Source organism: Lathyrus oleraceus, chromosome 4, assembly GCF_024323335.1.
Source record: "Lathyrus oleraceus cultivar Zhongwan6 chromosome 4, CAAS_Psat_ZW6_1.0, whole genome shotgun sequence".
Lineage (NCBI taxonomy): Eukaryota > Viridiplantae > Streptophyta > Magnoliopsida > Fabales > Fabaceae > Lathyrus > Lathyrus oleraceus.
In genome coordinates this window covers 433095896-433113427 of record NC_066582.1, presented here as the reverse complement: position 1 = coordinate 433113427, position 17532 = coordinate 433095896, and the positions used below count along the sequence as shown (strand labels likewise).

Here is a 17532-nt window from a genome sequence, read left to right as displayed (position 1 = left end):
CAATCTATTGAAATAATGGTGTAATCGATTGCAAGGGTTTAAAGATTGTTTTTCATAATACCATTCAATCGATTGCAAGAAGGCTTCAATCGATTACTTGCTCAATTCTTTTGAAATTTTTTTCTAAGTCCATAACTCCATGCATGCATCAAAATTTATTTTCAACCAATACTATTAAAACATTTACAAATATTTTAACAAAGTATGGAATTAATTTTTTCAAATGCATGATCAATTAAATTGAGCACTTTAAGATTTCATATGATAAGAATTTTCATATACCTTGATTGATCATAAGAATTTTTTTATCTTCTTCTTTGATAATATTACTTGAGCTTGAAATCATTGTCTTCATCAAAACTTGTTGGAAGCTTGTCTTTACACATATGTCTTACATGAATATTTGGGGTTGTGAAGTTTATGTGAAATGACAAATGTTAACTAAGCATGAGCCCAAATATGACAAATGCTTATTTGTGGGGTATCCTAAAGAAACAAGAGGGTATTACTTCTACAAACCTTCTGAGGACAAATTTTTTGTCGCTTGAACTAGAACATTCCTGGAAAAGGACTTCATTTTCAAAGGAATTAATGGGAGGAAAGTAGATCTAGAAGAAATTCAAGAATCACAAATCATTGGCAAGCAGTTGTGGAAGAGAAACCTACTAAAGTAGAACAAGACCAACATAGGTTAAATATGACACGTCACAAACTTCTGAGATATGGATATCTCAGAACTAATCAAGGTGATGTATTTCTTATGGGTTAAGAGGATCCTATGACCTACCAAGAGGCCATCACCAGTTCTGAGCCTGAGAAGTGGCTAGAAGCCATGAAATCTAAAATGCATTCCATGTACACAAATCAAATTTGTACCTTGGTTGAGCCTTTTTTAGGAGTCAATCCTATAGGATGCAAGTGGGTCTTCAAAAATAAAACTGATATGGATGGTAAAGTACATGCCTATAACGCAAGACCGGTTGCTAAGGGCTACAAGCAAATTCATGTTGTAGACTATGATGAAACCTTTATTCAGATTTTACTTGTTATGGATGCATATCATAATTATGAAATATATCAGATGGACATCAAGACGTCTTTCTTGAATGGAAATATTCTTGAGGATATTTACATGACACAACCTGAAGGATTTGACATACCAAAGAAAGCCAAAGATATTCAAGTTACATCAATCAATCTCTATATTGAAACAAGATTCTAGAAGTTGGAATCTTCATTTTGATGAAACAGTAAAAACCATGGATTCATGAAAAACAAAGATGATACTTGTATCTATAAGAAGGTTAATGGGATCATGATCATCTTCTTGATATTATATGTAGATGACATATTACTCAATAGAAAAGATGCCCCTATCTTGTAGCAAGTGAAAACTTGGCTATGGAAATGCGTTTCTATGAAAGACCTGGATGAAAAAACCTATATATAGGAATCAAGATCTATAGAGATAGATCATAAAGACTGCTTGGACTAAGTCAGAGTACATACATAGATAAAGTGTTGAGATGCTTAAATATACATGATTCTAAGAAAGGATTCATAACTATGCAACGTAACTTATATCTATCAAAAACTCAATCCTCTTCAACTAAGAAAGAAAGGGATCACATGAATAAAATTCAATATACATCTGCGATAAGATCTATCATGTATGCCATATTATGTACTTGACCAGATGTCTTGATACTTTAAGTGCAACGAGTAAATACCAATCTGATCCCAATGATGCTTATTAGGTTGTTGTCTAGAATATCCTTAAGTACATGAGAATGGATAAGAAATGAATATTTATATATGGATGCCAGAAAGAGCTCTCTATAATTGGATACATAAATTCTAGCTTCCAGACACATAAGGATGACATTAGATCGCAATTTGATTATGTATTTTGGTTAAATGGTGACCCTGTGAGCTGGAAAAATTCAAAGCAGGATACAATCATTGATTCTACACGAAAGGAAGTTGTTTAGATCAATAAGTTCACTAGTGTAGTTGGCATAATCCCTAGCATTGTGGAACCCATTGATATCTATTGTGATAACAGTTGTACGATCGCAAAGCTAATGAGCCTAAATCTCACCAACAATCTAAACACATACTTAGACGATATCATCTCATTCTAGAGATAATAGATAAAGAATATGTGAAGACATGTAAAGTACCAACACTTAACAATGTCCCTGACCACTGACAAAGCCTCTTGCACAATAAAAGCATGATGACCATACTAGATCTATGGGTATTAGGTGTATGCCTAATTGGCTTTAGTGCTAGTGGGAGATTGCTGGTGTAAGCCGTAGAGGTCAATAGTTTTATTAGAACTTGAAACTTGTATTGAATTATTTATTAATAATGAAAATACATTTCTTTACTATGTTTATTTTTCCAAAATAATAAAGTTCTTAGAATAACTAGTTTGTTTAATGAAATATTAAGTGTGGACTTAATCTTGAGATTTCATTAAACATAAGGACATTATTCTTAAAGTATCTGTAGTGAAGCTTTATTATGAAGTAGAATAAAATTAAAGCATTGAGACTATTATATTGTTAGAGTGGTGATCACATCTCATGGATAATGGATAAAGAGCTATCAAGTCTTCACATATGTATTAATATTAAGAGTAATATTTATACTAGATTGGCCCGCTATGAGAATATTACATATAATGTTATGAAAAGTTTCATAAGTTATTCTCATGGTGATAATGGTGTATACCACCCTTCGACTTGAAAACACTATGGACTCTAGATGTGAAGTCAAATACTTTATTGCTGATCAAAAGTTATCCATAACTAGATAACCATAAAGATAATTGATGGGTACTCCACAAATCATGTTTAGGGAGATAGATGGAATTTGCCCATCATGCGTAACACGATAAATGTCTAAGGGTCCAATAATGAACAGGACAAGGGTGACACAGTCTATGCCGTGTGTTCAATATATACATGAGGGAAAAAGGATAATTGTATACACAAGCATTATCACATAAAGGTTTTTTCATATCACATGACATTTTTGTGACTTGGGTAGCAATGATGTCTTTCTAGATACTACTCACTATTTATTATATTAAATGTGTGATTTAATATGATTTCCAATGTCACGAGAACCTATACGCTTATACACATAAGGATAGATTGATTAGAGATATAATAAATAAGGAACACTATAAGGTACTATTTACTTAAGAGAATTACATAACACTATAAGGTACAATGCACTTAAGTGAATTGTAGAACACTATAAGGTACAATGAGCATAAGTGAAATAGAGTTTATGGTAAGGTACCATGCACTTAAGTGAAAAATGGTACACCATAAAGTACAATGCACTTAAGTGGGATTTTTAGCTTCAGCCCACCCAAGTGGCTCTATAAATAAAACTCTTGTGCACAAGCTTTCACACTTGATGAAATTCGATTTTGAACCCCAAACGTATTCTCTCCCCCCCTCTCTCTCTCTCTCTCTCTTTATTCGCCCATCTCTCCTTCCCCTCTCTCTCTCTCTCTCTCTCTCTCTCTCTCTCTCTCTCTCTCTCTCTCTCTCAAGGTTTTCATTCGTAGAAATTAACACCTAGATTGAAGGTACTTTGTTCGTGTGGGCTGATTAGATATGTTGTTCTTTGTTCAATGCTTGTGATCGTTCATCCAATTCTTCACCAAAAGTTTTAACCGCCATAAGAAGTACCAACTTCTATCACTAATCATGATCATTTGTAAGGATCAACTCAAAGGAAAATTTTATTTTTACGCTGCGTTCATATCGCGATTTCCCTTCATCTATATCTTCTTTTCTAAAATATTTTCCAAAATATTTTGTCATCATTACCAATATAAAAGTATTTTTTGTCCTTTCATTTCTATCTTTTTCTCTATAAGTATGCATTATTGTAGTACCAGAGTCCACTCTTCACATTCCTTAACCTAACCTTTATCTCTCTCAAACACAAATGACATCTAAGTTTTTAATATCATTTATTCTCTGGGTGTTCCAACTCTCTCTAAAAATCTTCATATCTCTTCTTAACGCATGTCTTCATGTTCAATAACTTATTGACCTTACCTCATTTAAGCAAGAAATCTAGTCTTTATCTAGTTGGACAACTTCTTCAGCTTTAGTTCCTCATTTACCACCCACACCACCAAATACATTGAACACTTCAAATACATCACCAAACAATCCAAACACCCTTAACATTCTCCTTAAGTTGGAAGATGATACATGCAAGGCATACCCACCTCTTTAAGTTATTGATATATCATCATCTTTGTCATCATCATTGTTTTATTACTCAATGTATAATACATGTTCCAACTCAACAAACATGTGTTCTTTTTTTTAGTAAAATAACTATAACCACGCCAATGAAAACAAAAAAAAGGATAATTATTTGTCTGAGCTGAATGACACAGATTTTGAGTTTCACATGGAATTTGAGAATGACTTTTCTTGTATGATTAGTGTTTGTGGTGTCTGTGTAATTCCTATTTATTTTTGCTTTATTTTGTTGTTTTTGTTTGTCCTAGTTGAGAACTTTTGTGATGAATCTAAAAATATCAATGAAACATTTCTTCTTTTTACCATTTACCTCTGTTTTGTTTTTGTTAAAGTTTCAATTTTTTACTCTTTTTTAACTTTTTGTTGATGACAAGAGGAGGAGAAAGAAAGTAATGTCAATATTGTCATACCCCAAAATTTGCCCTACTTTTTTTTATTCAATTCGTCTAGCTTATCGTTTTACTCATTTGCATACTTTGTTTCCATTTGATCATGCATTCATCGACATTTGCATATGGTAACAAATTTATGTCAAAGATTCGATGATAATAGATTTAATCAGTTTAAGTGGATTTTCGAGGTAGATATTATTTGATAATTATTCGGGTTTAGTTCCCGTATTACTTGTGGTGGGGATTATTTCTTTATTTGAGATTCATGGTTATTTCGGAGGTTTTCTTGGATTCAAAGAAAAGGGCAAAGTTGGAATAAAAGGAAGATTTCATTCATTTATTGAAAAATATCACTTCTCAAAAGTACTAAAAGTCATGGGTTAAGCCACTCAAAATTCAAGGCAAAAGTGGTAGAAAAGTCAAGGCAAATGCATGAAAATTCAAGTTCAATTACTAGTGACTCTTTGCCTTACATCCTAACTTGATACTTTTGCTAAACTTAAACACCATTGGTCTTTAACTATCTTTAACTACCTATTTCTCCACAAGCCATCAATTTACCTAATTACCCTTAACTACCATAACTTCCAAACTAACACAAAACTTCCAAACAAACACAAATCTCAACTTTCATTTTTTTTCACTCAATCCTAGCCACTCTTAACTATTAATCCTATGTTGAAATTAGTGATCCACAACTAAGGATTAAATTAATTTCTAACCATTGATAAAACCAATTACTTGGATCACAATTCAAGGGTGATCATTCACCTACCAAGTCTATATAAACATGTTATTTCTTATATTTTGGCTTTAGCTACTATCACTAACCTAACTTAGAAAATTCACAATTAACCATTATTTTCTCATCATTTTTCTTCTATTCTCTCTCAATTTCTCTCTCAATATTCATCTTCTCTCTCGCCCTGATCAAACTTCATCTTCATCATCATTTAGAACTTCACATTGAAGTTCTAAAAAGGTGGAACTTAGCCATCAACAATTTCTATATTAATTTCAACAAATCATCAACAATCATCATCTAAAGTTTATCAAGATTTATCAACAATCATCATCAAACATTCATCAATTCAAGTTTATTCATAAATATTCTACATTCATGATTCATCTTCTACATTCATTCATCATCAAGAATAATTATCAAAACTTGGAAGTTAATTGGATTAATGGAGCTTATTCTTGAAGTATTCCAGGTTTCTTTTCGGCGCTACGTTTTTCAATGCTAACCGGAGTAAATCTCCGCTCCGCCGGTAATCCTTTATCTCTTCCACACACTTGCCACGAATGATTGGATATTTGTTGGTTGATTTAGCTTAAGCTACTGTTTTGAAATTGCTTATTGGATAATCACTTATTTTTGCATAAGACACATGAACTTGAAAAATAGTGATTTTTAACTCTTAACTATTAATAACATGTGAATATACCATTTAAATCGATTTTTCGCGCTGATCGTGAATATATAACTAATTTTTCATTCCGATGCGTATTTTAGCCGAACCAACTCATTCTTTATTAAAAATTTTTGCCCACTTTTTACTTTTTTCGGTATAATTCATAATTTTTTGCAATTTGTAGTATATATTTGGCTTCTTTGTGAAATTATGATTCAAACGATTTATTAACTCGTTGAATTCAGTTCCGTTAACCATTACCAAAAAATTGTCCAAAAGTGGTATTTTTCTCCACATTACTACTGTTTTATTACTGTCGAATTATTAGTTTTTGATTTGATAAAACTTTTTGGTTTTTGTTCGCTTTCTAACATTTACTTTAGATAAATAGAAGTGCGGTGGCGACTCGAATTGTATGATTTACTTTTGATTTAGTCAATAAATTTAAATGTAACGAATACCCCACTACACTATTACAATTCGGCACACTATTTATTTCGACAACAATAGACTATATCGAAAATATTTTTTTACACAAAAAATTATACTTTCAACAAAGAACAAAAGAGAAAAGAGAATAGCCTATGAGAAACAAGACCACAAAAATTGGAATTTCAATGACAACATGACTTGAATTTTTTTCATCCGCACCTTAAACCCTACATCCTCAAATCTACTTGAACTAACCATTATTATATCCTGTTCTTTTTCTAAACACAAATTATCCTCTCGTGTCACCCTCCTCACAGAAAAGTTAATAACACCATTTTTCCTACCATCCCAATCTCTCAACCCATAACTCAAAGTTTGATCACAACTTTGGAACAAAACATTGTCATCAAGAAGATCAGAAAGTGCTACCCTAGCCACCCCAACGGGACGAATTCCTTTGTACTTTTTGCATTGTACTTCAAACGTCACTAAACTTGCATGTGGCGGAATATCTAACATGAATTTTTCATTCCATGAAAACATACCCTCATTCTCATTCGCCATTTTCGTAGTGCAAGAGTTGAGAGATTCGGCACGAACAACAACGTATGCATCCTCTGCCTGTAAATTTCCATCGACAGTTATGCTTTGTCCAGAAATAATGTTGATTTCTAATGTATGTGCTTGTTGTTTCCCTTCCATATCTATTAGAATTTTCGTTTGCTATATCTAAGAAACTATTATAAGAAATATTGGTAATGAATAAACTATTAGGAATGATTGTTTGAGATGAAAATATTGCCGTTGGAAGAGGGTTTAAGTAATAAGATTTGATAAGAAAATGTGAGGAAAAGAGAGGAAAAACTAGCAACTAAATTAATTATTTAAATATTTGTAAACGAGTTATTTATTAATTTTTTTCAAAATGAAACTGGTTGTCATTAAATTGCCAAGGATATTTTACTGTAGTATATATGTAAGCAACAGAAAACTAGTATAATAGATGTTGACCTTGACCTTGACCTTGATATTTGTTGTATTATTTTTACGTAACAAACATGGAAATGTCTTAGAAGTTTAATTTTCCTGTGGCATTAATTGGAATGCACCTAGAAATATTAACATTATGGAGATGGAATCGTTCAAAAGACTAATGTATTATTATAGTAAGTGACGTGCTTACTTTTGAAGCAAATTTCTTCTGGCTCACGTAACCATTATAATTTCGAGACAGCTACGTAGGAGAATCCGAAAGTTGTACGAAACATTTTTCTACCAGTTGACCGTATGAAAGGTGATAAACATGTGTAGAACGACTGGATATATTATTTAAACCTTAATTTTATTACTAACAATTAAATGCCGCGGCTCAACTGTTTGCAATTCCGCGTAAAACTGTCGGTATTTCAATATAATTTCATTTGATGCATCCAACAGCGAAGAGTAATACCAAGTCAAAGTCAGAAGTCAAAATCCAACAATAACACATGTTACTTTTTTTTCAAATAAAAACATTCAAATACAATGAAACAACCACCCAAATTACACTCTTTCTTTCTCTCCCTCTTTCTCACCAATTTCCATTTCAAATTCTCACCTTATTATATATTCACACAAACAACTAACAACATAACCACCTCAATTCCTTCACAACAAAACTCAAGGACGTAACAAATATATCTTCGTAAACAACAACGTTAAATTTTCTACTATGGGTTTAACCTCACGCACACTAGAAATCACAGTTATATCAGGTGAAAACATTCATGTAACCGAGGACGCATATGTTGTCGTTCGAGGTGAGTCTCTTGATTGTTACACGACAAAAACTGTGAAAGATAACAAATCGAGTTTTCTTTCATGGGATGAGATGTTTTTGTTGGACATGCCATTGCATGCAAGGTCAATCACGTTTGAAGTGCAATGCAAGAGATTCAAAAGTGTTCGGCCTATTGGAGTGGCGAGAATCGCGGTTGCGGACTTTCTCAGCGGCATCGAATCGGAAAACTGTATGCAAGTTTTGAGCTATAGATTGAGGGATTGGGAAGGGAAGAAAAATGGAGTTATTCATTTTGGTGTGAGGGTGGTTGTGCCGGAGAAAATTTCAGTTACGGTGGCGGAAAAGGAAACTGTGGTGAATGGAAAGAGTTATAGTGACCGTTTGACTGGAATGGATTTTGGTGGCAAGAACTCTAATGGTGTTGTTGTTGGTATTCCGTTTTGGTGGAACTACCCTAACATTATTTAAAGATATTTGATTTTATATACTTTTGTTAAATTAAATGAAGTGAGTTTTAATGCAAGTATATTCTTTTGTAAAATTTTCCAAATTGAGATTAATTTAAGAGGATAAAATTTGATATTTTGAAATATTTGTGCCAAAGTTGATATTGATCTTAATTCTACAATGAATAGTGAGAAAACAAAACTAAAATATTAGTATAAATAAATAAAAAAGTTATTTAATTTTTTTTGCTACAATAACTCTAGTCATAAGGTGTAATGGAGTTTGAGTAGTTAGTTTGTAATTTTTTGTGTGCAAATTTATAGTTGAATGAATTTGCTATTTTTTAGTGTAAGATTTATAATTAAAAAAGGTTTGTTTTTTTATAAGCAAGAAAATATTATTGATAAGAGAAATGTGAGCTTAGTCTTCAATATACGCTAAAACGTCTCTGTTCCATAGATATATGATGCACTGGGCCATATATTTGAATTTTAATGGATTAATCCAAAATGTGTTTTTGTTAATTAGGAAATGTCATTTCCATTTATTTAAAAGTGGTAGATTAAAGGATTTTTTTTAAAATAATTAATTTTTTAAAATTATATATCAAAATAACCATGTTTTTAATTTATTTACCAAACTAACCATGTTTGTGAGATGGTTAGAGTATGCGTCATTACAATTGGCGCATGCATGTAAAATGTAGGAGCATGCGCCACTGTAATTGGCTCATGCATGTAAAAACATGTAAAATATAGGAGCATGCGCCACTACAATTGGCGCATGCATATAAAATGTAGGAGCATGTGTCACTGCAATTGGCGCATGCATGCATGCGCCAATTGCAGTGACGCATGCTCCTACATTTTACATTCATGCGCCAATTGTAGTGACACATGCTCTTATATTTTACATGCATGCGTCAATTACAGTTGTACATGAGTACAAATTCAGCCATAACGCATTGGTTCATTTTTTAAAATAAAATGGTTATATTGGTAAATAATTTGAAATTGTGGTTATTTTTGTATTATTCTTGAAAATAAGTGGTTATTTTTAAAAAAATCAGATTAAAGAGTTCCAAATCTTTCACTCCTAGACATCCCTTATTATTTAGTGCGCAAATATGGCTCCAACGGATCCAACACATGTTTTTTGAATCAGAATTGCCTCCTCACAAAAAGTTTCTTTGAATTTTTCTTAATTCTCTCAATATGCTTTTTAGAGCTCTGAAGAAGGAGAAAAAGTAGAGTGGGAGACTGTTAATCTACCTCCTATAGAGATATTTCTTCCATTTCAATTTGAAATTTTTTCTTCATTGCAAAAATTATCGATTTCCAGGTGTCCCGACGATGAGGGTTTTCTCCTATAGGTAATCAAAGGAACATGAATGGAAATTTAGCTATGCTACATGAAAGGAACGATGAAGTTGCCTCCATGAAACCGTCATTAAGATTAATTCCAAACATCTTGCTCATAAAAAAATTGACTTTCACACCCGAGACAAGTTAGAAGCTTTTTAAAATCATCTTAAAGCTCCAACAGTTTTTCCATTAGCCTTCTCCTTATAGGATTATGTCACCCGCATATTGTAGAATGTGGTTGTGTTGGGACATATCCCTTAAATAATTCGTTTCGGATGGCGTTATTTAAAGGTGCAAGAAACACAATAAATGAGAGGTTTGAATTAAATTTATGGATTTAAAAAGTTTTGCAATGTAATATCTTAAACATTAAAGATAATGATAAAGATAAGAACACAAGTATTTTTATCTTGCTTTGTTGTTAACGAAGCTACGTCCAGTCCACCCGTCTGAGTGATTTCGCCTTCTCAATAAGGGCGTAATCTAATAATCAATATGATTATAATAAACTCAAAGGCACACAGTCTAAGACTTCTTGAGAAATTGTGAGTATACCCTAGTCTCTCAAGGAAACTTCAAAGACTAACTAACTGTCAATGACTTCTTGAGAAATCTGACTATATTTAGTCTCTCAAGAAAATTAACCAAAGGTTAAGATAACAAAGTTTGTGTTTACAAGTTGCTTCAAAAAGCAGATACACAAGTTTGACTCAAATATTACGCTTAACAAGTATATTCAAGGAAGATGTTTTAAGTGTATGAGTGTGAGAAACACTTATTTCACATATGTTCCTGGTGTATGTTTTTCTATGCAAATCGTCAGTTATTTTTCAATCTTCAAATACCTATTTATATAGGAAGAAATAGATCCGTTGGAGGGTGAAGTTGGAATATCCTCAATGTAATAGTTGTATGAATGTCACTTCATATTGCAATATAAGACTGGCACTTATATTAATTGGTTTAATTAAATTTTAATCAATTGATTTTGTTAATTAAAAAAATTAATCGACTTATGTCATAATCATTTCCTAAACCATTTCATCATCAAATCATTAAACCATTTAAAAAAACTCAATTCTCGATTCAATCGAGCCCATCTCCCACACCTTCGTAAGTCGATTGCTCTTAGCATCGCCATCAACCTCACATAGCTTACTCTCGGGCTTCCTTACAATGAGACCTATTCGGTTATTAAATAATCGAGTAAATGATCGATTCACTAAAAAAATTCATTTCATTCATAAACACAAATTCAAAACCTCGATCCAACATCAAGTATTTTTATTCAAACCAAATCAAAATACCCAATCACAATCAAATACCATTTCACTTAGAAATAAAAAGGGGGGTGGTTTTGAGTTTTCAACTCCTCTCCTCGATTATTTGAATACGATTTCTCTTACTCGGTTAGTCAAATAGTCGTCACTTCTATCCACCTAAGCACAAACAAATCGAATCATTTGATAATAAGAAACGAAAAGGGAGATGACCTTGAGTCTTCAATTTCTCTCCTCAATTGATTGAATACGAGTTCTCTTACTCGGTTAGTCAAACAATTGTCATTTTCCCACAAACTTGTGACTTAATCAAATCATTTCATAATAAACTATACGAAAAAGGAGACGGTCTTGAGCCTTCGATTCCTCTCCTCAAATGCTTGGATATAAGTTGTCTTACTTAGCCATTCGAGCACTTGTCGTTTATCCTAAAAACACATCAACCATACACAACCTTATTTTCATAATTACTCAGATGAAACAGAAAGCGATCTAGAGTTTTCTATTCCCTTTCCTGATTATTAGGATACGAGTTGTCTTACTCGACTATCCGAGTATTCGTTATCCATTCAAAACACCTTAATTTTATCAAACTCCTTTTATAGGTAAAGATGAAAAAGAAAGTGGTCTAGAGTCTTCTATTCCCTTTCCCGATCATTAGGATATGAGTTGTCTTACTCGACCTTCCGAGTAATCGTCATCCATTCAAAATACCCTAACTATTATCAACTTCTTTCATAATAAAGGATGAAAAGGGAGATAGTCTAGAGCCTTCGATTCCTCTCCTCGACTATTAGGATACGAGTTGTCTTACTCGAATATCCGAGTAATCATCATCCAACAAAAATATCTCAACACATCAAATATATATCTTTCTCGCCCCTGTGCGATCAAAACCAATCAAACAAAACGTCAAACCTATTAATCCAACTTGTCACCCTCGTGTGATCAAAATTCTTTTCAGAAAGAACACTGTTTAATCTCTTCTAACGCGCACAACAAACTAGTGCTTAAGCCTCCACCGAGAGTAGACAAGTCAACGTTTAGCCTTTAGAATGCGATCTAAAATAGTCGTTCCTTAAAAGACACCAACCAACCGTAGTTCCCCGAACTACGAATGCTCTGATTTCCTTATTACACCATAAGGATACGTAGGCAGGAGATTGTTGTATCTTCGCGAGCACACTAATAAAAAACCTCCACTTTCCCTTTCTGAGATTCCCATCCATTTCTATTTTCAATATATTTATAACCCAAAGATAACAAACAACACTCAAATCAAAAAATTGAACTAAAAGGTTCCCGTTGAGTACAATGGACGTGAGGGGTGCTAATACTTTCCCCTTGCGTAATCAACTCCCGAACCCGAATATGGTTGCGACGACCATTATTCCTTTTTCAAAGGTTTTGTCGATATTTTCCTATTCCTTTATTGGGATAAATAAAGTTCGGTGGCGACTCTGTTCGAACATAATATTTTTTCACGACCATTACGAGGAATCGTATTTTTCGAGATGTGACAGATGGAGACTCTGCTGGGGACGAGCTCCAAGCAAAAGAGAGTTAAGCCTAATTTAGTTCAGTTGATGTATTGTGTGTTAATCTTGTTATTTGTTTGTTATTTATTCTGTTATTATTATTCTGTCATAATTATTGTCTGGCGTTTTATTGGCTATGTATTATTGGGATTCTCTGATTGGTGGTACTTTGTGAGATAGGCTCTCCACCCGAGTCTGAGAAAAAACATAAGTTTAAGTTGGTGGTTGCGTAGTGGACGCCCACAAGGAGTCTTCCTTGTTGGGACGATACGAAGACCCCGCCTAAAGGAGATTCTCTTAAGATATTATTGTCCGACGAGTCTTCGTCACGACGATAGTATTTTCAAGTTGGATCGGTGACTCTAGGGACCTTTTAACCCACTCTACCCGGCGGTTATGTAGTGTTAACCTACAAAGTTTCAGACTTGTTGGGTTAATATGAAGACGGGGTTTCATTGTGTGTTAACTTACAGTAATATTTCCAACCTCGATCTATGACTCTGAGAACCTTGTTAGAACCCTAGACTCGGGAGTCGTGTAGTAGAATCCCTATGGTGCCTTCCTTGTTGGGACAATACGAAGACCTCACCTAGACGAGATCTTCTTAAGGATATTATTGTCCGACGAGTCTTCGTCACGGCAGTGACGATCTCAAGAAATATTTGTGACTCTAGGGACCTATCAACTGTAGAGCCTACCCATGGGATTATATTAATCAGAGATACCCGTCATTTACCCGTTATTCTGATCCATCCGAGAACACTTTGAACATGTGTAGAACGACTGGATATGGATATGTAACATGTAGTGTACACTTGAATCATCACGTAATCCGATGGAAGAGTATATATATATATATATATATATATATATATATATATATATATATATATATATATATATATATATATATATATATATATATATATATATATATATATATATATATATATATATATATATATATATATATATATATATATATATATATATATATATATATATATATATATATATATATATATATATATATATATATATATATATATATATTTGTGTGTGCGCACGAGTGAAGATCAACTTAGTTTAAGAGAAAGTTAATTTAACCAATAAATTTAATTTAATTCGAAGATTCTGATTTGCAATAAGTTAGAGAAATTTACTCGTGAAGTAAGTTGAGTATGGACATTCAAAGAAAATCATTATCAAATCACCGAGTTCAAACAAAAATGACACCAAAAAAATCAAGAATTAAGCAAAGAAGATCACTACCAAACCACAAATTGATGGGAGGCTAGAGAGACATCCAAAGTAGATAGAAAAGCGAGTTGGCAACCAACGCACCCTTGTAGGCCTAAGCACACAAGCAAATTATAGTCCCAATATTTAAAGAAGAAAGAGATATCTTAAAAATGAGACAAAAGCTTCTTTCAAGAAATACAAATAATTGTGTTCACCTCAGATTCTAAGAAGAGGATTTTTATAACAAAAATAATATTATTACGCGCTTTCCAGATAGTCCAAATCATCGCATGTTAAATCAATGGCATACCTATACCACTTTCTTATCCCGCCAAAGTCCTCAAAACATCAAACAAACCTAAAAACTATATAACAAATTGTTATGGAAAAATCATGATTAGTAAACAAATTATCAACCGACTAGACCTGAACAAAACACAAGGCACGCTCAATTCCATAAAGATCAGTTAAAATTCTATTCCTAATAGGATTGTTTGGTGTTTTATTTTGTTTAGGCAAATTCAATTCTCAACCATTCTTTTAAGGGTAATAACGTTTTTGTGGGAAACTCTTCTTCTGATGGATGACACTCGATTTTTAATGAGGCATTCACTTTAGTTATATAAGTTTTCGATTATTGTTAAGTCACCTTGCATGATGTCTAGGAGCAAAGGAATTGTATTGAGACCGCCTTGAAGTCCGCCTCCCGAGGCGATTACATGTTTTATCATCGGGAGGTAATCCTAGTCGCCCCTCGAGGCGATTACATGTTAGATCTTCACGAAGGAATTTTTGCCACCCCTCGAGGAGATTACATGTTGGATTTTCATGAAGGAGTCATTACCGCCTGAAACTACGCGAAATATACTCGAGCACATCGCACGCTCAAAGATACAACATAGTCGCCATCAAACTTTATTTATTCCCGAAGAAAACGGAAAATATCGATAAAACACGGGGAAAGAGAAAAAGGGTAAGGAAGACAGTTATGCAATGGGAAGATATTAGTATCTCTCACATCCGTTGTACTCGATGGGAACCATTTTGATTGTTCTATGCAAGAATAAGTGTTACTATCTAAAGATTAATCACGAAAGGGGAAAAAGGTTTTAATAATTAGGATGCTCACCAAGGATTAGGGCCCTCGTGCCTACGTATCCTCATAGTGCAATAAGGAAATCAGAGCTTCGTAGTTCGTAGAACTAAGATGGATGAAAGAAGTTGTGATAAAGGTATGGTTTGAACCAAAGGATAATGTTGTTTGAATCCATAGGGTAGGTATGTGTGAACCAACGAGGATATGTGGCATCAAGCTAAAACAAAGGGGTTTTTCCTATCGAATGGCTTACAAGGTAAGTAAATAAAGGAATAGTTTGTCGACAAGATAAACAAAAGGCTCTTGGTTCAGAGGCTGACATTGGTTATTGGCCCAAAAGTGTGTATGGAAGTCAAATAAACTGTGTATTTGGTTCAAAGAGAAAGTATATCATTGAGGATGAAACTATTTAATGTTGAATGATGAATGGTGAAAGGTGAGTGAAAGGATAAATAATAAATATGCTCGTCAAGGATTCGCATCCTTGTGCCTACGTATTCTCATCTTGCAATGAGAAAGCCAGAGTTCCGTAGTTAATTGTAGAAAATACAGATACGTTAGTTATTTTTAATGAACATTGTTAACGTTCACGTTCTACAACCAACTTGCTTGTATGCTCGAGCATGAGAGACTTAAGTGTTTGTTTGTGATAGAACGGATGTGCTTGGATTGCACTATAGTAGTTAAACATTACTTGTATGCTCACGTATGGAGGGCTAAGATTCGTTCACGGTAGAACGGAAGTAACACGTCCTTTCAAGTTTGAAGAGAAAATGATGCCCAAAGGAAAAAATGAGTTTGATGAGTTAAGTTTGATTTTATTCTGAAAAGAAAGTCTTAATTTGAACAATATTAAAGTATATGAATGTAGGTGAATACGATGAGAGACTAGGTCATTCGTCCCGTACTTAAAGATATTCAGAATGAGGATAGGAATGCTCATTCTCACCCTTTATCCATTGCTTAAGGCTCGTGGCATACAATTCTAATCGTATTATTAACTTTTTTAGTTTATTCACAAAACGGTTTTAATTTTACTGTACAAAGAAAGGAAAGGGGAAAAGAAACCCTACAAGGTTGAGAGCTTGATCTTTAGTCTGCATGTCACGTCTGTGTAGAAAGACTTGTCAATTATTCGATTTAAATTGCACTAAAGTCTATGATAGAGGTGAATACGATGAGAAACTGGGTCTTTCGTCCCGTACCCAAAGATATTCAGAATGAGGATAAGAATGTTCCTTCTCACCCCTTCTCTACTACTTAAGGCTCATGACGCACAATTTGCATCATAATTGACGAGTGTTGAAGTTGAATCTCCTCGTTGCATCTTGTGATAAAGTGTTGCTTTGAAGAAAGAGACTTGACAATCATTTGATTCAAATTGTACAAAAGTCTATGAATAGAGGTGAATACGATGAGCAACTAGGTCATTTGCCCTTACCCAAAGATATCCAGAATGCGGATAGGAATGCTTTCTCTCACCCCTTCTCTATTGCTTAAGGCTCATGGCACAAAACTTGAATCATGATTGACAAGTGTTGATACACCTTTGTTGTGCTTGATAGTAGTCCATTATGTATGCAATATGAATGCCATGTACTGGCTTGAAGTCTACTGTAGGTTGTGCAATGATCTTGAGTCTTAAGCTTCTTGAGATCCAGTGCAACTTGAACACAAGGGACTTTCCCTATCAAGTGATCAAGGATCTTTTGATCACTTGAACAGGCTTGTGGAATTAGCACAGTTCAAAGAATTTGGTTAATCAAAGTAAACTTTTATCAACTGAATTAGTCGGGGAGAAAATAGTTGGAAATCCATACACAAAGATAAGGACTAGAAAAATCCTAGGGATCAAGAACGCAAGAAAGCTAGGGCAAAAAATGCTTAAATGCAACACTTATTACTATAATAATGGTTAAAATCTACAAGAGTCCCCGGCAACAATGCCAATTTGATTTGATGTCGCACACGGGTCAAAAATGAGTTTAAAAGTGTAGTAAAATGGAAGCGACACCCGGATGTCGTATCACAAGGACTCTTGAATGTTGTAAGCAAACAAATGAAAAGAATGGGGTTTTTAAGATTCAGAACTTAAATCAAAGATAATTAAAGGTAAAAGCAAAATTGATAAATAAGTTAATCTAGTATATCGATTTCGACTTATCATCGATTCTTATAATTTCAATTCCCTAGGGGATTCGATCCTATTCGATTACAATACCCACTGACAAGTGCAATTGGT

The 17532-nt window shown here is 33.5% G+C and overlaps 2 protein-coding genes across 2 annotated transcripts; one reads left to right on the top strand and one right to left on the bottom strand.

Moving 5' to 3' along the window:
- Nucleotides 1–6522: 6522 nt before the first annotated feature.
- LOC127135631 (BON1-associated protein 2) lies at nt 6523–7451 on the bottom strand. The gene has a single exon (XM_051062293.1). It carries the CDS (start codon nt 7243–7245, stop codon nt 6694–6696), a length of 552 nt encoding a protein of 183 aa, XP_050918250.1. The 5' UTR covers nt 7246–7451; the 3' UTR covers nt 6523–6693.
- Nucleotides 7452–8074: 623 nt separating this feature from the next.
- Nucleotides 8075–8913, top strand: LOC127075880 (BON1-associated protein 2). Its single transcript, XM_051017383.1, has one exon. It carries the CDS (start codon nt 8255–8257, stop codon nt 8789–8791), a length of 537 nt encoding a protein of 178 aa, XP_050873340.1. The 5' UTR covers nt 8075–8254; the 3' UTR covers nt 8792–8913.
- Nucleotides 8914–17532: the final 8619 nt, after the last annotated feature.

Bases quoted from the DNA above. Each gene is read 5' to 3' on its own strand.
- LOC127135631 (XM_051062293.1), bottom strand. From the start codon at position 7,245: ATGGAAGGGAAACAACAAGCACATACATTAGAAATCAACATTATTTCT.
- LOC127075880 (XM_051017383.1), top strand. From the start codon at position 8,255: ATGGGTTTAACCTCACGCACACTAGAAATCACAGTTATATCAGGTGAA.